The sequence below is a fragment of the Camelus dromedarius genome, chromosome 5 (genome assembly GCF_036321535.1).
Source record: "Camelus dromedarius isolate mCamDro1 chromosome 5, mCamDro1.pat, whole genome shotgun sequence".
NCBI lineage: Eukaryota > Metazoa > Chordata > Mammalia > Artiodactyla > Camelidae > Camelus > Camelus dromedarius.
In genome coordinates this window covers 90,434,034-90,455,057 of record NC_087440.1, presented here as the reverse complement: position 1 = coordinate 90,455,057, position 21,024 = coordinate 90,434,034, and the positions used below count along the sequence as shown (strand labels likewise).

General features: G+C 53.1%; 1 protein-coding gene, 1 long non-coding RNA gene and 1 other non-coding gene across 3 annotated transcripts in view; 1 reads left to right on the top strand and 2 right to left on the bottom strand.

Moving 5' to 3' along the window:
- The window catches only part of LOC105095304 (uncharacterized), a 24,154-nt gene extending 9,224 nt beyond the window's left edge, over window positions 1-14,930 (bottom strand). Inside the window, exons 1-6 of the long non-coding RNA XR_004137508.2 lie at window positions 14,849-14,930; window positions 10,619-10,735; window positions 6,185-6,255; window positions 5,896-6,083; window positions 5,252-5,318; window positions 2,241-2,353 (exon numbers count right to left, since the gene is read on the bottom strand). This is a non-coding gene — a long non-coding RNA (uncharacterized LOC105095304). The remainder of the gene's footprint in view (window positions 1-2,240; window positions 2,354-5,251; window positions 5,319-5,895; window positions 6,084-6,184; window positions 6,256-10,618; window positions 10,736-14,848) is intronic.
- On the bottom strand, window positions 3,332-3,408 carry LOC116153755 (small nucleolar RNA SNORD112). Its single transcript, XR_004137637.1, has one exon. It is a non-coding gene; the product is annotated as a small nucleolar RNA SNORD112 (small nucleolar RNA).
- Window positions 14,894-20,865, top strand: RTL1 (retrotransposon Gag like 1). The gene is made up of 2 exons (XM_010988278.3): window positions 14,894-14,969; window positions 15,642-20,865. The coding sequence occupies exon 2, from the start codon at window positions 15,727-15,729 to the stop codon at window positions 19,915-19,917; it is 4,191 nt and encodes a 1,396-aa protein (XP_010986580.2). The 5' UTR covers window positions 14,894-14,969; window positions 15,642-15,726; the 3' UTR covers window positions 19,918-20,865.
- Window positions 20,866-21,024: the final 159 nt, after the last annotated feature.

Genomic DNA, 21,024 nt, shown 5'->3' with positions numbered 1-21,024 from the left:
GAGTGCGTGTGTTTGTGTGAGAGAGAGAGAGACGGGCTGGCTGAGGGACCAGCCTGGGTTCCTTGTCTGAAACGACCAGGCTGCCCTCGCCCACCTTGGGGCAGGGACGCCCCTCCATGGAGCAGAAAGATTCAGGGAAGGCAAAGGCGCCCAGGGACGCAGGGATGGAGCCCCTTGTCACCAATGCCTAACTGTCCGGCTCCTGACAGCCCTCTGCCAGGGCGCTGTCTGTCAGCCTTGGGGTCCCGACAGCTGCTCCGGCCCGCCGTGGGGGGGCAGCATCGTGTTGCAGGTGGAGAGTGTGGGCTGGCTCCCCGCAGACAGACAGACAGACTGCCCCGACCACCCTGCTCAGGAGCCGCAAGCAGCCCAGGGAGACACTATTTGCTTTCTCAGAGCCTCGGCGGGGGTTTGTGTTGTTTTCCGTCGCTGCTGTTGTTTTAATCAATTAAAAGGTTGCTTTGAAACTGTGGGTTTGAAAACCTTTGGTAAAGTATTTACACATGCGTCATGGCCTCTGCGGCATTACGGGGGGTGGGGGGGCGCAGGTTGCGGCACAAGAAATCACGCACATACGAAATTTTGCAAATAAAGGTTTCTGGTCGGGGGGGTCTCAGGAAAGGGTTTAAAATAGCTTTGGTGTGGATGTGAAAAGGCACCTACCCCAATCTCTAACCCAGCCTCCGAGCCCCTGTGGGGCAGGTCGACTGGGGAGGGGGCTCGCACTAACAGTTCCTTTTGCCCCAGACACAGAGCCCGGCTCCCTCCGTGCGCGAGGAAGTTAGGGGCAGAGGCGCGGGCAGCTCCAAAAACAACACAGAGAAACAGCCCCCGCTGTGAGACGTGTGTCTGACCAAGCCCAAGCTCCAGGGTAAATAAACCGAAAATCTAGGAGAGAGGAGTCTTTGTGCCTGGGGGCCAAGGAAGTTCACTTTTGTGTAAAAGGCAAGTCATGCTCCCACTAGGTGAGGCTGCACCGATGCACAAAAACCTCATTTAGGCTGGGCCCGGCCCAGGGAGCAGTTTCTGTGAAATTTAGGAGAAGGCAGGCTTAGCCAGAAGTTTTTCCAGGAATTATTAACCTCTGGGGACTGTAACCACTGTTCCTTCCGAGCCGCCCTTGCCAAAGCCTATAAAATACGAGCCTAAAAAATCTGCCTGACAGCAGTCTGACATTTTATATATATTTATAAAAAAAGTAAAATAAAATAAACTATCGCCAAACTTTTTAGGAGAAACCAATTAAAACCAATGGAGGCAGCCCCTTCCCCAGCCCCGCCTGGGTCTGAGAAAAGGCCTGCATTTCCCCTTGGGGCGGGAGGATAAAGCTTTTACTCCCTGCTCGCTTTCCCTCTGGCCTTTCTGTCTTCCCCTGTGAGTCTGGCTGCTCTGAAAAGGAGCTGCCTGTGTCTCGGGAGGGAGGGTCAAGCACTTCGGATGGGATGGGAGGGAAAGGCTGATGACTGTTGCCAGGTACTGCGGGCCGGCTACTGTGCAGGGCGATTTACCGGCGCGGTTGTCTCCCTCAGCCTCTCAGCACCCTGTGTGGGAGATTACGATTTCTTCTTTTACTATCAGGAAACTGAGGCACAGAAATTCTTGGGAACTTGCCCAAGACATGCAGCTGTGTGTCTGCCTGTAGCTCAGCTACGTTCAAGATGGCCGGCCTCTCGGGGAGCCTCCTACCCCCCACCCCCACCCCAGGGAAAGACAGGGGCTAAACCCTTGAACACGCTGGTGTTTTTGTTTCCCCCGATGAGCAGGTGAAGTCCTCTGCCCTGCGGGAGATGCAGATTTGGCATCTCGGCCCCTCGACCCAAAGCCTGTGCTCTTTCTGGAACGTGATCATGTCCCAAAGGTGGAAGCACCACTCTCAGCCCTGTCCTCTCCCCAGAGTGCCTCCATCACCCCAGCTGGTGGCCCTGCTGTCACACACTAGGTCACTCCTCCTTCCCATGTTCCAAGGCCAGGCCCATTTCCCTGTGGCAAAGAGCAGGCCACAAAAGACACAATCAACCGTTTCCAGGATATAATCAGGCCCTGAAAACCCATCATTGGCACTCCAACCCTGAGAAGTACCACCCCGACCCCTGCACCCCGGGACTCAGGGGTTCCAGGGCCTGGGGGAAGCTGGTGTGTGCACCCAGGAGGGCAGGTCAGAGCATCTTGGGGCAGTGGGGGGATGCCAGCCTGGCGCCCTGGGTGTGCATTTGAGGTCTGACAGCATCCTGAGGACTCACCCAGGGCTGCAGAGCACACAGCTCAGTCCTCAGTTGTTGCCATCGGCCCAGGGGATAAGAGGCGGTTTTCAGTTCCAGGAAGTCAGATCCAGGCAACACTGGAGCCGAGGACACTGGAGAGACACCAAGGAAAAGGGGTGATTAACATGTGGCCAGTTTCATGAATTCTAGAAAAATGCAAAACGCTCTCCTAGACGAGGCAAACGTGGCAATGAGGCATCACAATTCCCCAGGATATGCTTCGCTGGACTCTTGCATGAGGTTTTCCGTGGGGGGTGCCTTTAACTTTAGGATCACCGCAGGAACATTTTGAGCCTGGTTTTAAGGGCACGCGCAGAGAGGAGGGTAAAAGGCAGGGCCCGCAGGGAGGAGCGGGGAGTGTCGAGGCTGCAGGGTGCCTCGCTGGGAAATGTGTTTTTGCGTGGGGAGGGGGCATGAGGCTGGGGAGCTCCAGCCAGACCCTGAAGGGTCTTACATGCCAGGCTAAGACTCTTGGACCATGTCCCAGAAACTCCAGGAAGTCAGATGAAGGATTTAAAGCAAGACAGTGACAAGGTCAAAATGGCATTTTAGAAAGATCACTCGGTGAAAATAAACTTTGCTACAAAGTTTAATCCAGCTATCCCACCTCTACGAAGTTAGGGCTAAAAGAACAGTAGGGGATGTGTTTACAGATTTAAGCTACAAGAACGCTCATTGCAGGGTCTTTAGCAGTAACAAAAAAAAAAAAAAAAAAAAAGAGGGACCGGCTTAGATCCTTTTTAGCTGGCGTCTGTTCAACAGAATCCTATCAATTAAAACTGCGGTTCGTGACATGCTCTCCTCCTTTATCTGTGCCAGGACCACTTTTATTTTATGTATCATCTTTATTTACTTTCTTAAAAAATATAACGAGCACCCACAAACTGGTGACTCTCCCCGATGACTAGGACTTCGACCAAAGCGTCTGTGCACACACTCTCCTCCCCCAGCGGACGTACAGCTGCGATTTTCAACAATAGAGGAGGCTCTAATCAACAATGCTGCAAACACACCCCGGAATATTAAGCAGCTCTTAAAAAGAATGAAACAGCCGAGACCTATTGTCTTTTAATGGACCTCAGTATTTTGCGCAGAACTGGATTAATCATGATCCTTTGTTCATAAACACTTTCTCATCATTGGTCCACGCATGTCCCTCTTTTCTTTTGCTAATTTATGCATTCATATATTCATCTGCAATAATGTCATAAACACTTGTGAGCCCACTCCTCAAATCCAGACCTTAGCAATTACTGACACCTGCCCCCACCAGCCAGCCCGATGGGTAAAGACCCAGGGCTTTCATGACAGCGGCGAGGTGGTTCACTCAACTCCGGTGTCCACAGATCACGGGACACTAAGATGCTGTTGTAAGAAATGGTGTTGATCTTTACGATCTCCTGGCAGATTCCTGAGTGAAGAAAAGTAGTCTCCACAGAAGGAAATGTGCGCTGATACAGCTCACGTACAGAATAAACAGGATCGCGTACTTGAGAGGTCTCTTTAGATACGTGTGCAGATGCACAGAAAATAACGGGAAACAGACCCCTGCCTCCGATGACAGCCGTCCGGGGGGGGGGGGGGGCGGGGCAGCTGGGGCCGAGGGGCTGAAGACGGCCTCAGCTTTCACCTGCGGCACTGGCTTTTGGTCACGAGTGTATTAATTATCAACGCATTTCTTGCACAATTAAACATGTTGTGTGTGGGGTTTGGTTTTGTTTGGGTTTTCGTTTGTTTCTGGGGTTTTTTAGCTTTTAGCTTTTTTTTTTCACACACACAAAAGGAAGAGAGCATTTTGGCTGATGGATCAGGAGTGGATTCCTATTCCCCCCCAAAACATGCTGTGCAGACAGGGGGGATTTCCTTTATCCCAGAGATCATTCTTTTTTTTTAATTTTCTATGTTCTAAAGCTGGAGTCCCGGGCCTCCGAGCGACGTGTCAGCGACATTAGGCCAGCAGGTGCGCGCCAGTCCGCTGTGACTTCACCTCCCCGTGGGCCCTAAATCCCCCCAAGAGCCGCCGGGCGGTGTCTGCAGTGCACCCATCGGGAGCACTTTCCTTTTCGGTCTTCAAGAGGCCCGAAAGCTAATGCCCTGGCCCATTCTCTCCGGGATTAGCTAACTGGAATGAGGACTCTGGGGGAATGTGACACGAGATAGTCCCAGGTGAAGGGGACACAGGAGCCTCTAGGGAACAACAGCCCCACAGAGAGGCAGCCCCGCTGCATTTCTGACAGCTCCACTCCCCTGCGGACCCCACAGCTGCCATATGTCCCCCCAGTTCTAACCCACAGGGAGTGCAGCTGACCTGTCAGCTCCACAAGAATGGGGAGCAACCTTGTAGGTCCCTGCCTGCCCCCCTTCCTGTCTAGGGTAGCACATTGCACCCTGACTTCCCATCAGAACCCGTTCTCTGCCCAAGCACAACAACACCTGCTTGCACACTAAGGTTTACACCCATCCTCAGGCTACCCCAGCTGTCTCAGGCCGTCAGAATCCCTGAACAGGCACGGGGCTTACTACGCATCACGAAGACCCTTTATCCACAGATCAAAACATCCAGGCTCAGCGATCCCCAGAACACAAAACTCAGACAACTTTAAACCCAGGTCAGTCTGAAGCCTCGTTCGGTTTTGTCCTGGCCTCCATGTGAACAGATCACCTGATCAGTTAGGTGCTTACAGTACCCCCCCCCCCCACTGAGCTAACACAGGCACAGCTTTCTAGAACTTCTCCCCCCTCTGCCAGGCAGACACGGATTTTCAACCATGACTTCTTGTGGAAGAAATGTGAACACAGGTTAGCGAGTCCCCCACCAGCATAACCAGCTCTTAATCACCTCTCCCGCACGCAAGGCTCTGATGTCTACTACGCGGCATTTTATTCCGGGCTACGTTTGGTCCTGGTGAATACTTAGAGGCGTCTGTCATAGTTTTTCAGGTACAAAATATTTTTATGGTAAATAAAATTAAATGCAGTTCCTGAGTTACCTGCATCCGTGTCTGGGCCAGGCTGATTCCACAGAAAAACATTCATTCCTCCAGAAGGCAACAAATCCTGCAGGGACAAGAAAAGGTCACAGGACTGACTTAAGAAAAGGCCTCCTGGACCCAGGGCTGACCCGCCCGCCCTGTGCCCCTTGTCCTCCTTCTGGGTTCTACACAAATGAGACGGGCTTTCAAAGGGACAGTGAAGGAGCAGCTTCACCTAAAGTAAGAACGATGTGTACAGGGGTTGGGAACCTACCACACACCAGGCATTTTATATTCCACTTCATTAAAGGTATATCAAGGCAACGCTTGAAGGTGGGTGTTCCCTTCCTACAGGACTCGGGGAGGGGGGACGTGCAGTCACTTGTCCAAGGCCACCCCTCCTCCTAGGGGATCCTGCCCTCTCTGCCCCTCAGCAGACCCCTGGAGTCCCCAGCACAGATGCCCAAGTTGTGGACACCCTTTGTATTACGGTGAGAGATTTTAACACCTCCCCGGGTGATGTATAACAGAAAGACACAAGTAACAGGGTTTACCTGGATTTTTAAATTACATTCCATCCTAAGACTGTGTAACCCTTTCACTCCTTGAGGGCCCCACCTCCCTGAAGAGGCTGTCCGTGTAACCGAGCAAGGCGTGCGCACCTGGTTTGCTGTGAGGTCCGCCTAGGAGGGCCTCATGCTCCTCTGGGCAGGGCTGCCATCCTGAGGGGGCAGGGCTGCCATCCCGAGGGGCCAGGGCTGCCATCCTGAGGGGCCAGGGCTGGACCATGCCCTGCCTCATGGACCCACTGACTCACTGCCCATCGTTGGGGGGCAGTGAGCCTCAGCAGCTACGGGACAAAAGGCTCAAGTTAGTTCCATCCTGAGGAGTCTACACATTTACAAATTGTACAAATGTAAAAATCAGGGGGAAAAGAATCCTTTTACAGACCTTGTCATTCAATCCTGAGCTGGGCATCTGCTCTCTTCCCGGAGAAAGCCAGCATGTCACCTCTCTGCCACCTGGGTGGGGAGAAAGCAAATGTCCAGCAGTTCCCCAGCCAAAGTGCAGCCCACCTCCCCGAGCCACTGCTCCTCACCTGCTGCCAACAGCCCTACTGTGTGCTGCGGGGGAGGGTGAAAGGAAGGATTAGCTGGTGCAGACAGATACCAGGGGCAGGACAGAACACTACGGGGGTCCCCGTGGACACGGTCCTGGGTGAGGGAGGGACCCTCTCATGTGCATTTACAGGAGGGCAAACTGGGGGTCCAGAAAGAAGGGAGGGCTTGCCCAGAGCTCGGGAGCCAAGAGCAAAGGCAGGACGTGTGTGCACCTCAGCGGGGTTCCCGTACCAGCCCTGAGGTCTCGGTCAGCCCCACTCAGAGAAGTGAGATCGGCCCCCTGGGGTTTGCAGTTTGTCCCTGGACCTCAGGGTCCTCTTCTGCAAAACGGGGAGGGATAATTTAAATCACACCTTCACAAGGTGTTACGAGATTAAAAGCATTTAACAGTGCCCAGCACATAGTCAGTACTCAAGGAATGTCATGGAGGGACCCAAATGTAGTGATGCGGCAACTGTGTCCCCTGACCTGACGTAGTCCCGTGAGAAAAGCGGGACAGCGGCAGCGAGGGCACTGTGGTTCCTATGGAAACTGTGCAAAGTGCATGCATGTCCCAAACCCAGGCTTCCGTACCTAAAGAAATCCATGTATCTAATAACTTTCTAGAAAGAAGCCAAGTTCCAGTCGACGGGACAAGAACAGAGCCACTGAACACTTACATCAAAGGTAAGACTTGGGGTGCGGGGGTCCCATGCTGATCTCCCCCGCCTCCGGGGGGCCTGGTGGGTGGGGTGGGACCCTGGGCAATTAACTGGGTAGGGCCGGTGCTTGGGTTCAAAGGTTAAAGGGTGAGTTTGTCTGCAAGAAACAAACTGTGACTTGGAGGACCCAAAAGCTCTGTTCAAACACTGGAGTAACTAAATTAGCAGGTCCTGGGCCAGCTGTCCTGTCCCTCTGCCAACAACCAAATTAGCCAAAATGAGTTGGAAAGGACCACATGAGATTTCCAAGGAGATGGAGGACAGACTGAGGCCCCCCATTTCTCTGATCTGGCCTCCTGTCCGGCCACAAAGCTGACCACCTGGGTGCCAGGAAATGACATCCCTCAGGGCCCCTCAGGGTCCCCAGATGGCCACAGCCCACCCCACTCGGGGCATGTGCTCCAGCCCCCTCCCATCCACCAGAGGCGGGAGGAGAGCCCAAACCCGGCTTTGAGCACTGCCTCTGCCTCGTCCTGAGCTGGGCTGTCTGAATCTCAGCTCAGCGCTGTCAGATGGGAAACACTCCCCACCCCGTCCGGAGCAGAGTCAGAACTAGGGGCTCAGTGCCTAGGGTCGTGCCTGTCACACTCAGGAAACATCCATTTGCATAAATGAGTGCTAATTACTCCTGCACCTGCACGCCCCACCCCCACGAGCTCAGTCACCAAGGCTGATGGCGGCGCTGCTCAGTGGTTCTGGGTCCAGAGCCATCACCACCGCTAATGACAGCTCCTGGGCCAGGCGCCTCACCCTCCAGACTCTGGTTCACTCGCAAGGCCGGCCGGGCGTCGTCCCTCACAGGGTTAATGCGGAAATTAAAGTTGACACCATGCATGAAAATGCTGACCATTACAATTATAGCTGGTGTTCTAAAAGCAATCATCCTAAGAGCCCTAATGATGATAACTGGCCCTTACTGGCTGGTAGCATTTCAGAGTTTACAAAGGGCTTGCCGGGCCCACCTCCCCCGGAAGGCGGTGCTCCTCCCTTTATGTAAATGGGGAGACCTGAAGCCAGCCCCTGCCTCCCACTCCATCCCTAAACGCCCATGCATCAAGTCCCCATCCTCCACCGCCAGGACCCCCATGCTCCTAGGCCTGCTGCAACAGCACGCCAGGCTCAGGGGGAGCCTCCCAGCGACGTGAAAGACTCCACTGAGACCCAGCCCCCCAGCCCAGCTGTCAAACCTGGACCAACACTAGAAGAAGCCACTCAGCCTGTGCTCCCAGCGGTGGAAGCAGCACCAGAAATGCCCGCCCTGCCCCAGTTTCTCAGAGCAGCTGATGGCTCTGAGCCCCACCTGTGCAGCCAGCCCCCAGCCAACCCCCTCCCCTCAACCCTGTTCCCCGGGGTTACCCCTCGGGAACCTCTCAGGACCCCAGAGCTACAGGAACAAAGGGAGAAAACCACAACCCAAGCCTCTGGCCGCTGGGGAAACTGCGGGCCCAGGAGAAGAAGGTCATGCTGAAAGTCAGCGTGGGTCCAGGGCTGGCAGCTGGGGTGGGTTCCTCCCGGGCCCGCTTGCCCTGAAAGGCAACAGCAGCCTCGGAAGCAGCGGGTTGGCCCGGCGGGTTGGGCAGCCCAAAGGAGGAGGCCAGCCCAGCTGCGACCCCGCCCCCAGCCCCCCCCACAGGCTGCACGCTCCCCCTCCCGGGGTTATTCCGGGCAGAGGGATCCAGCTGCCCCTGGAGCCGCCAGTCAAGCAGTGGAGGGACCTGCACTGGGTGGATGGGGCACCGGTGGGTTTGGGGCACGGCCCTTCACCTCGATGGCTTGGGGAAGCGAGGGGCAGCGGGGACCCTCTCCAGGAGGCCCCCACCCAGCCCAGGCTGGAGCTGGAGGAAAAGTCCTTGGGACAGCCCCAGCTCTGCCGTCACTCGCTGTGTCCTGAGGCACAGTGTCCCTCTTCTAGACATTCAGTGTCCCCAGTGTTGCCCAGGGCCTGACATTTCAGGACCTCTGTCCAGGGCCCAGGGGAAGAAAGGGGAGTAACCAAGACTAGCTGCTCTGGGTCAGGATGAGAGGGTCTCCCATCTGTAAGGCCCAAGGGGTCTTCAGCGGAAGTCAGGGGGCTAAGTGGCAAGACAGGGGCCCGGGAAGGAGGGACCCTCAACTTGAGCTGTGTAGGCCAGCGGCCCCTGAAGGTCCCACGGTCCCCTGGGACCCAGGACCCAACCTCAGCTCCTCAGGGGACCCTCAGGTACCATCACCTTCCTCATCTGCTTCCAATTAGCAGCTGAATGAGAAAGACCACGCCACAGAGCCACAGCAGGAGAACCGAGGGCCCCTAGCCTCAGCCTGCCAAGGGTATGTCTTAACCTTGACATTTGTTTAACAACATAACGAACAACAGCCTGTGGCCCTCCCGGTGTCCCTGTGTGTCTATGGTGATGCTCTGCTCCATCCGTGCCACCAGCAGGACCGGGGCAGTGTGAGGAGTTCACAGGGGACACTCACTTCCAGGTCACTTAGCCCTTAAAACTGATGGCTGTGTCCCTCAAATCCAAGGGGTTCTGAGCACAGCCCAGAGGCAGCGTGAGGCAAACGGGGGTCTTCACCTGATGTTAGCTAGCCCTGGTGCCCATCCTGATGGCCAGAAAGCCAGAGGACTCAGGTGTGATGGCCAGCGGCAGAGACGCCAGAAAAAGAGGACATGGAACAGAGAAGCCTCATCTCCCCTCCTTCCCCCTCCGTCCTCACATCTCCTCTTTCTGGCTGACTCCATCTCCCTCCTCAGCAACTCAGGTCCCCCACCCTCCTCCCCTGGCCTCACCTCTCCCCTAATTCCTCCACCCCCGCCCCCTGCCCCAGGCTCCACTCTGCTCCTAAATATCCTCTCAGCTCCTCTTCCAAGCTCTATTTTTAAAATCAGATCTCCTTTACTGTACAAGTGAGCTGACAGGGGGAGGTATTCGCTGAGGGACTGCCCCCCCCCGGCCCCCTCCATACCCAGCCCTTCATAGACACACGCTGGCAGCCCTAACCCAATGGGCCACTTGCTCAGAGGCAAGCAGGGAGCTGACCTGACCGAGAAGGCTCCGGGCACTGACGGTGGTGAGGCTGGGCTGTCCGTCTGCGAGCGTCAGGGTGGGAAGAGGGTCCAAATCAAAGACCCCAAACCAAGAGCACTAAATCCTAGACTGGGTGGTTTTTTTGTTTTTATTTTGTTTTTTGTTCTGTTTCTGTGAGGCAGGAATTTCTAAGTCAGTAGAAGTTTCTTAAAGATATTGTCGTGAGGCTTAAGGCTTCGACATATACCCAGCTGCACCTGTAGAACCGAGGGCACCTTTGGAGGCCCAGAGATGAGGCAGGGGCAGCCTCCGGGCTGCCTGGGGCAGCGGTGCGCGGGCCTCTGGAGATCAGGAGTCAGAAGGAAGCCCACAGTGGCTGTCTAGAGCAGTACACTGGGGGGGGGGGGCACCTGCTCTTGTGAATGGTGGCCCCAAGGATGCCAAAGTCCTTGCAAAGGGGCAGACAGCTCCGCCCAGTGGAACCTCAAAGGAAATGCTCACTAGGGGAAGAGGGAGACCCCTGTTCTTTCTTCCCCAAAACCCTGAGCTCACCTCCAATTGCGTATTGAACACGAGCGTGTGGTCCTCATCTCTTTGTTGGTGACGTTCTGCAGGGCAAGGCTGCTTCCCTCCATTTCTTCACCTCGGGGGTCTAGCACAGTGCCTGGCCTGGAAAAAAGAATCAGGATATGCATTATGAATTAAGGAATCATAGGTAGAGAGACGCGTTTAAAAAAAAATCAAAAGACTTAGGACACTAAAATCAACATGTGTTTGGGAGCGCAAGAAGAAACCTAGTCTTTTAGGAGTCAGGTGTGAGTGGAATAAGAAACTGAAGCTACGAATTGCAGATGGTGAAACATTTTGGTTTCGTGCAAATTTAGGCTTTATATCCTAAGTAATGAAAAGCAATGTAAAGATTTTTCACTATAACAAACACTTGGCCCAATTTTCATTTCATGCTCAGGCAACTGGATTTTATGGGATGGGCATGAAATGGGAAGGGTTTGAAATTGAGGATCCCATGATTAATCTGGGTGCGCGGTTGAGATACGGAGACATTTCGTTAGTGATGAAAATACATTAAAAAGATTTTAAGTGGGGGTTTCATGGATAGATTGGGGGTTTGAGGGAAGAAATCTGGATTTTGTTTTGAGGGATGTTTTATCATCATGCTAAGGAGTTTGGATTCTTGCCAGTGGGTTGTAAGAAATGTGATGGTGAGATTTTTGCTTGTGGGAGTTAAGTCTGCCAAACATGAAAAAATATATTTTAAGGCTTTGGATTTTGTTACAGGCGATGGGGAAACATTGGAAAATTGTACACAGAAAAGTAACAGCCACACGTTTAAGTAGCATGCTAAAACATTTGGATTTTATGTGTGGAGGGTGTGCCAAGGTCTGACTTTCAGAGCATACCAAGGAGAGTTGATCGATGTTGTCAACAAAGTTGAAAGACTGATCAGAGGAGTTACATGAGCAACAATGGGAATATGCAAAGAAATGTGGAATTTATTTTGAGGCTCCAACATGATTAGATTTTTGTACATGCCTCAGAATTTGATGTTAGCCAATAAAAAGTTCTAAGAGAGTGATCCAGTGAGATCTGTTGTATTTGATAAAGAGTACACTGTGAAATTACAAAGTAAAATTCACCTTTAATGCTAAGATTTTGGATTTTTATTCCATAATTCCACAATCAGGAGACATTGTAAGGTTTTAAAGGTAGAATGACAAGTTCAAATTTATAGACTGTGCTAAGAAGTGTGAATTTTATTTTAAGGGATGTCAAGATCGAATTTTTATATCATGCTAGTAAGCTTGGATTTGAGCCAATAAAAGGTTTCAAAGAAAGACAGGGTGAGATTTGGGGATTTTTTTATAGACCAGCCTGAAGATAAATCACATGGCAAAACATTGCATTTTACGATGAGTAGCTGGGACTTTATGTTACAGGCAATGAAGAAATCTTGAAAAGTTTTAAATTAGGGGGTTACATGATCGAACATACGCATTTCAGCAGAGCTACGAGAGTGGATTTTTATGGTAAAGATAATATGATCAGATTTTTATAACGTGCCAAAGAGATGTGATTTTATGTGAGAGGTGAAGGCATTCAAGCGTTTCATTTAGGAGAGGGATATGATTTCATTTCTGAACCCTCATGCAGAGGCATTTGGATTTTAGCCAGTAAAGGGTTTTAAGGAGTGACTGATGAGAGTTTTGTCTCCAGGGGAATTAGCTGGTAAAACATATTTTATGCTAAGGTGTCTGGATTTGATGAACCAGATAATGAAGGTGCATCAACAGCTCAGAGGAGGTACCTGTTGGCACAGGTGCATCCTGTTGGTAATTTACACTGAGAAACTGGACCATTTATAGTAAGCAATATAGAGGCGGGGCAGGTCTTACACAGAGGTTATAGGATTGAATTTACATAGCAGCCTAAGAACTTTGGACATTCTTTTGAGGAACAACAAGATCACATTTTTGTGCCGTGCTAAGGAATTTGGATTTCAGCCATGAAGAGATTTTAAGAGAGTGATGGGGCAAAATTTCTGTTTGATAAAAGCAATCTGCAGAGAAATTATGTGTGTATTTTATTCAAAGGAGTTTAGATCCTATCTCATAGGTGACTAGAGATATTATAAGAATTTAAACAGATGTTACAAGACCAAATTCATGCATCTTTCAAGGAAGTATGACCTTTTTATGATATGGTCAAATTTTGATACCATGCCTAATTAGAGGTTTAGAATTAAGCCAGTAACGAGTTTAAGAAGTGACCTGGTGAGATTTGGGCTTTTATATCCATCAGTTTGCAGGTAAATCACATGGTAAAAATTTTTATATTATGCTAAGTGAGTGGAACTTTATATTATAGGAAACTTTTATAGAAAACTTATTCTAAGTTTTACATAGAGAAGTTATGGATAACTTTTATGTATCTTGCTAAAAGTTTAAACTCTGATGTTAGGAATAATAAGATCAGGTTTTCACAACCTGCCAAGGATATTAGATTTGAGGTTGAAGTCGGGAAAGTTTAATCAGGTACATCACCAAATTTATAAATATATTAAGAGTGTAGACTTTATATTAAGAAGGGGATAATCTAGTTTTTAAATTATCTTTCTAAGGAGTTCATATTTTAGCTAATAAAAAGTTTTACAAAATATACTGCTATTCTGTATTTTAAATTTTACCCAATTTAAATTTTTAAATTTTAAATTTTAACTAATTAACATAGTAGAGTGCGTGCTTAGCATGCACGAGGTCCTGGGTTCAGTCCCCAGTACCTCCATTAAAAAAATAAAATAAAATTCAAATTTTATCCAATTTAAATTTTTTATTTTAAAAGTTAGCCAATAAAGGGTTGTAGGGTGTTAAAAGACATACTGAGATTTCAAATTTAAATTTTTAGCCAATTTAAAATTTTATCCAATAAAGGGTTTAAGGGTTTTAAGAGAGATATTGAATTTTATACTTTAAATTTTAGCCAATTTTAAAATTCAAATTTTGACCAATTTAATTTTTTAACTTTTAAATTCAAATTTTAGCCAATTTAAATTTTTTATTTTAAACATTAGACAATAAGGGGTTGTAAGGGTTTTAAAAGACAAACTGAGATTTCATATTTAAAATTTTTGTCAATAAAGGGTTTTAAGTGTTGTAAGAGATATCCTGATATTTTACGTTTTAAATTCTAGCCAACTTAAATTTTAAATTTTTAAATTTTAGCCAATAAAGGGTTTTAAGGGCTGGAAGGGACGCACTGAGATTTTTATTTCTAATAGATGAGTCTGCAGATGAATTACTTTGCCAAATTTTGCATTTCAGTTAGAGACTTGGAATTTCACAATAATAATAATAATACATACCTTATAGGACTTTTATGAAAAGGATATGAGTTAATTTATGCAATGTGCCATCTATGTAATTCTTACAATGAAGATGATGATAACGATGAGTATTTTTCCTAATTTGTACAACATGCTAAAAAATGTAATCTCTACCCTGAAGGATGACATGATGAGAATTTTCTATTATTCCAAGGCCTTAAATTTTAGCCGGAAAATGATTTTGGTGAGTTTATGTGTCAGGAATTTTTATGCTAACAGGTTTGGATTTAATATTATAGACAGCAAATAAACAGCCAAAGGTTTTAATCAGAGGGACTGCAGGATCAAATTTAACTGTCATGCTAACAAGAATGTATTTAATTTTGAGAAACAGCAGATCAGAATTTTGTACCGTGTTGGAAAGCCTGGATTTTAGCCAATGAGGAGTTTTACACATTTTCTTTTTTTTTCCATAGATCAGCCCTGTGGCTAACAAGAAACCTGAGAAGTAACAGAAAGCGCTCAAGGCACAAAGAGCAGTAACTGTAGAGCTAATTAATTGGATCGCCAGAATTCAGTTCGCTCTGCCCCAGCAGAGCAGTGTGCAAAATACTCCAACCAAAACATCTCTGTAGATTCACCCTTGACCCACTAAAACCACCCATGACTAGAGTTTCAAAAACCCATCCCAAGTTATCTCACACCCTCCCCGCACCCCCACCCATTACTGAATATCCCAGCTCAACCTCATCCAACAGCAACAGAGGAGAGGTGTCTGCTGGAGCAGAGATCAGCCCCGCGTGGTGAGACTGGAGGGGCGTGCAAATCTGTTTGCTCGTGTGGAATTGAGGCCACATGTTTGAAGCTCCTAAGTCCCCACAGACAAGGAGGGCAATCTCAAGAAAGTGGCGATTTTAGGAGGGGCGTGGGAATGATGCGCAGACCTTCTTGACAGCCCAGAGCTGGGGAGAACACAGCACTGGAAGTTGGTGAAAGAGAGGAAGAAAAATCGGCAAAAATTCCAACGTAGAATCAAGTCACAAAGGCACAAGGCTCTGGCACACAGTAGGTGTTTTATAAACGATTCTAGGGGGAAAAAAAGAATAGCCAGAATCCAGATCACTCCATCCACCTACCCCCAATTTCTGCTTTGAATCTGGGGGAGGAAGTAAGAGCTATTCTGGGCAGCTGACCCAGCTGAGGGACAGCAGCCAAGTGCCCGTGTTCTACTCTTGCTCTGAACTTGTTAAACAGTAGGCATGTCTGCTACGGCTTCCCGCCTCACAGCCGAGGATGCCCAGCCTGCCAAGGGCACGGCTTTGGACGGCACTGGGAGGTGACCTCTGTGACTTCCGGGTGACCAAAAATGGGAAGGGAGACTGAACAGGTGCCTGTGCCAGGGTTGACATGAAGCGGCCAGCACGCCCTGCCAGGTGTCTGCCTGCCACGGCGGCCGCTCTGGGCCCATCGCTCCACAGAATTTATGGGCTGTGAATTTCTCCCAGCCGACGGGGAAGCAGGCAGGCCAGACAGGCAGAGAAAGCTGGGGGAGCAGGCGGGAGGGTCGGGTGGACAGATTTTTCTCTCCCTGGGAGGCCCACGTTGGACACAGGGAGGCTTTCCCCAACTTCCCTGTGTTCTGATGAGCTGGGCATCTGATTTGTCCTGGAGACCCTGACCCTGACCTCGTGAGACCCTAAACCACTGCTTTTACTCCCACCCCCTCCCCACCCCCAGGTTCTGACCTCTGCCATCCCAGTTGCTGACCAGACACGTCCCAACCTTACCCGTCTTCAGAGAACACTCCTTTCCATTCGACGGAATGATAGAACCCTCTGAAGACTCATTTGAGACGATGATGGAGCGTAAGAATCCATCATCAAAACAAATGGAGTCCTCCGAGGGCTCATCCAATACCACCGTGGAGACACCAGGCGGCGGAGCACTGGAGGCGGTGGGGCTGGCCAGCGGCCCCGCCCAGGAAGCGGAAGAAGAGCTGCCCATTGACCTCCTCCAAGACATGGAGGAGCCATCCAGTGGCCCACATAGGGAAATAAAGGATCCACCCAATGACCTACTCCAAGACCTGGAGGAGTCACTCGAGGGTTCACATCTGGAAGTGGGGGGTCCTTTCGGTGAGGCACCTGGTAGAATGGGAGAAGCATCAGTCAACCCATGGGGGGACCAGGAAGAGAAAGATGACGACACTGACCTGGCAGGGTCAGGAGAAGAGGAGCAGCCAGAGGAGCAGACGGAGAGCTCGATGGCGGAAATCATGGCCATGGTGAGGTCCATCATCTCTCTGCACTTCCGGATGCAGGACCTCCGAGAGCAGCAGAGGGTGGCGGAGGAGATCCTGACGGAGGGCATCAGCGCTGGCCAACTGCCAATCCCAACCAAGTTCTCGGGCGATCGCCGAGAATACCACGAATTCATCGTGCTCTGCCAACTGATCTTACAGAGCTACCCAAGAACGTTCTACAGCGACCGCCTGCGAGTGGGGTACATCATCTGCCATCTCTCAGGCATGGCCTTGGAATGGGCCAGAAACCTGGTGCAGGCGGGGAGCCCCCTGATCAACGACTTCCCGGCCTTCCTGGAGGCCATGTCAGATATGTTCGAGTACCGCCAGGCCCAGCGCGTGGCACAAGAGGCCATGCTGAGCATCAGGCAGGGGGACCGCACCGCCGTCCAATACATCAACGAGTTCCGCGGCCTGGTACCCACCTTGGGCTGGCCAGACGAGGTGCTGCAGGCCCACCTGTGTCAGGGGCTCAAGGAGGAGATCAGGCACTATCTGTTCCGCGTCCCTCAGCCAGATTCGCTGGAGAGCCTGATCGTGCTGGTCCTGCAAATAGAAGAGAAGCTGGCGGAGAGAAGGGCGATGCTGCGGCTGCCCCCGGAGGCCCGCCCGCGGAACCTGACCTGGATCGACTCACCTGCCCCGGAGAGGTGGATGGTGAGCAGCTGGCTGCCTCGCGAGGTCCACCCCACCATCGACCGCGACCACCTCTTCCTGCTGCTCATGGTCAGAGTCAACCCCTACCACAGCGTGGCGGTCCAGGCCCTGGTGGACTCAGGGGCGGGCGCCAACCTCATGGACGCGCGGTTCGCCCAAGAGCACTACGTGGAACTCTATGAGAAGCCCTGCCCACAGCCGGCCCAGCCCGTGGGCGGCTCACTGGTCGGCGACGAGCCTGTCTGGCTGCACACCGAGCCCCTGGTGTGCGTCCACCAGGACCACCAGGAGGCCCTCGAATTCGACGTCGTTCCTTCGCCCAACTTCTCTGTGATACTAGGCATCAACTGGCTCCGAGTCCACACCCCCGAGGTCGACTGGGCCAAAGGCCGCTGCACCTTCCACTCGCCCTACTGCCTGAAGAACTGCCTCCGCCCGCCCCCGCCGTGCTCCGCGCTGGGGAGACATGCCGTCAGCCCGCTGCCCGGCTTGCCGCCGCTCTACTCCGACCTGGCCGACGTGTTCAACCCGAAGGAAGCGGACGATGAGACTTCCGACCAGCCAAGCTCAGACGGATCCGATGATCTTTCTGAATCAGAGCCCTCTGAGCTTCAGCAGGCTGGAGACAGTGATCACAGCGAGACCTTTCAGGAGTGTCCCTCTGCTGCGCCGTGGGAACCCGTGGGTGCCGGGAGGCAAGGAGCCAGGCTGCGGGATGAGTACTGGGACCCGCAGGACATGCTGACCAGCAGGCAGGACTACATACAGACGATTCCAGAGCTATTCGACCAGCTACACGGAGCCACGTGGTTCACGAAGCTGGAACTGCGTGGGACCATCGTGGACGAAAGCATGAACTTACACCAAGCAGAAGACGTGTGGAAAGCGGCATTCGGGCTGGAGCTCCAAGACATGACGAGCTACCAGCCCTTTCTGATCTGCGCAGACCCCATCATTCCCCAGAGCGTGATTCACTTCATCCTGAAGGACATGCTAGGTTACTTTGTGCTGTCCTACGGGCAGGACGTCCTAGTCTACTCAATGAGCCAGGAGGAGCACCTGCAGCACGTCCGCCAAGTCCTGGTCCGCTTCCGGTATCACCACGTGTACTGCTCCCTGGACAGGAGCCAGTTCCACCGACACACTGCCGAGTTCCTGGGGTTCGTCCTGACGCCCAAAGGGGTGCAACTAAACAAGAGTATTGTGACCACTGTCACGGGCTACCCTGTCCCTGGCTCTAAGAAGTCCCTGCGACACCTAATGGAATTCGCCTTGCCGTACCGGCACTTCGTGGACCGTTTCGCCGTCATCACAGAGCCGCTGCTGCGCCAGCTGCTGCCCGACCAACCGTTCCACTGGGGAGACGAGGAGCAGGAGGCCTTCAAGCGTCTGAAGCAGGCTTTCCGCAAGGCGCCCCTCCTCCACCACCCCAAGCCCCAGAACCCGTTCTACTTGGAAGCAGGCGTCACCCAGAAGTCTCTGCACGCCTCCCTGATCCAAGTAGATGACCAAACCGGCAAGAGAGTCTCCTGCGCCTTCTACTCGCGCAACATCTCCCCTCTCGAGGTCGAGTCCTCGCAAGTGGAGATGAAGATCCTTCCGATTCGGGCTGCCTTCCTGGTGTGGTGCCGCTACCTGGAGAACACCGAGAAGCCCGTCGTGGTCCTTCTCAGCGCGGAGGACCTCGCCTCTCTGAACAACGACGGGCTCACCGTGCTTCTCCCCGGGCACTGGGTCTTCTTCTTCTCCCACTTCAACTTCGATGTCATGCAGCGGCCGGGAGCCACTGGCGGCCGCCCCCGGCCGCCCGGACGGAACCGCCGCCAGAGGGCTTTCCAGCGCCACACTGCCACGTGGCCAGCCATGCTTTTCACTACTGGAGGGTCCCCCGGGGACCTATCCCCAGAATCCGGGGAAGAAGAGGAGAATGAAGGTGCGCCTCCCCAGGACAAGTCAAACAGGCAGAACCTCCAGCAAGAGCTTCTGGCTCTGATACCAGCGGACCAAATACTCAACAGCTTCCTTGCGCACTTCAGCATGGCCCAGATCAGGGCGGTCATCCTGCATTTCTTCCGAGGCCTCCTGTTCTGGAAGAACACCCTGGCCGTGGCCGCCCTCCTCGTGCTGCTGCAGATCAGGCGGCCCCTCGCACTGCTGCCCGCGCCCACCCTGGATGTGGCCCGGCCACCACCAAGGCGCTCCCTGTGCCTCATCCTGGACTTGTCCCTCATCACCGACAGCGGCCTCGCCACCGCCATGGTCCAGCTGCTCACCCAGATGCCCCTGCTCGTGGGCGCCAACGCCATCCCGGCCGAGGAGCTGGCCCAGCTTTTCCTGGACCCTGACCAGTGGCAGCACCACGCCCTGCTCCCCCAGACCACCCGGGGCCTGCCATTCATACTCTGGTTCTGGCTGATGCTATGTGAGTTCTTTGGGGTCAGGGTCATCCCCGGCGAGGGGACCCGCCCACGCCAGAACCACCCCCTGGAGCTGCACGTCGTGGAGGATGAGGATGTCGTCTTGCGAGAAGCCCTGCAAGACGACCTGCAACGTTACCGTCAGTGTGGCCTGCATGACGGCCTGCAAGACACCTCGCAGGACGAGCAGAACGACGTGCAGGAGGCCCTGAGCCCCGCCCCGTGCATCCACACCGACATGGCCATCACCCTCCGGCCCTGCCGGCACCTCCCCACTGACCCTGACGTCCTCAGCCTCCTGAGCGACACCCTGCTCTACATGCGCAGCGCCCAAGGCCAGTCCATCCTTATCAACCGGGAGCTGGTGGCCAGGACCCTGAGCCGCTTCCTGACCGTCATCTACATCCAGGTCCCACCCGCCACCAGCTGGGCGAGCCCACCCAGGGAAGAAGCCACCCTGGAGGAGCTGCCCAGCAACGTGGACGACGTGGACGACACGGATGACGTGGACGACGTGGACGACACAGATGACGTGGACGATGTGGACGAGGAGGACGATGTGGACGACGAGGACGACGTGGACGATGTGGATGACTGTGACTACGACAATGGTGACGAAGACTCGGACTTCGACTAAAAACACCTCCGCTCCTGGAGCCGCCGCCCCTGGACCCTCCTTCCGGGCTTCCCGCGCCTCAGCCTGCTTCGCTCAGACCCTGCGCCCCCTTCCTGCCACTCCTGATCCAGGGGGAACCACTTGAGAAGGGCAAGCAACGTCTTCAACTCATCAGCCAGCAGCAGCATCTGCGCCAATGGACTATCCAGCCACAGAGACCCAGAGCAGGCTCAGGGTCCACAATCCCATCTTAACTCTCCAGGTGCCATGTCCGGAACTGGGAGTGAGATCGGTGAGAGGAGGGAGCAGTGATGAGCAAGGAATGACCCCATGACCCCAGGCCAGGTGAGGAATCAGCACAGCAGACCCAGCCAAGCAAGCAGATGCCAGGGACCCGCCCCCGCCCCCACCCCCGGAGTGACGAGTGGCCACCTTGGGCCACTCTGGGACACTGATCTCGGGTGCTCCACTGACTTCTACCTCCACCACCGGTGCTCCTGCTTCCCTGGGCCTGACCCCCGCCCCCCGCATCTCCTGGTGTGCTGTGGTGCCTCCCTCATCCCCATCTCCCTGCAAAGCAGCGCCCCCTACTGTCTGGCCCAGCTCCCTCAATGCTGACCCTGCCTGACCCTGAGCTCTGGCTCTTACCTGGGTGGAGCTGCACCACGGAAGGTCCCAACACACCAGTGCTTACTGGACTCAGGAGTCCCCATGACTCCTGGGACCCTGAGGAAGTGAGCTCACTTGGCGGGGCTCCCTCCTCCCAACACTGACAGCACAGGGGCCCAGAGGCCCACCACCAGGGGAGGGGGCTCCGAGAGAGACTGAGGAAGGCCCAGGACCCTCAGCGGACTGTGCTGAGTAGCTGCCAGCGCTCCTGCCAGACCACTGCTCTCTGCCACAGGACAGAGACCCTTCTCCCCTTTCCCACCGCCTCACCTTTTTCCACCCCCAAAATAAAGCAGAAAAAAAGAGTATCTGACTTTGTGGTTTGTTCTTGGGGTGGGGGGAGACAGGATGGAGGAGGAGCAAAGGGAGTGGGGGCAGGGTGGGGGGCTGGGCTCTCCCCTGAAACAAGCCCACCAGGTGCCTGGCACACAATCTGGAGGATGTGGGGGACACCGGGAG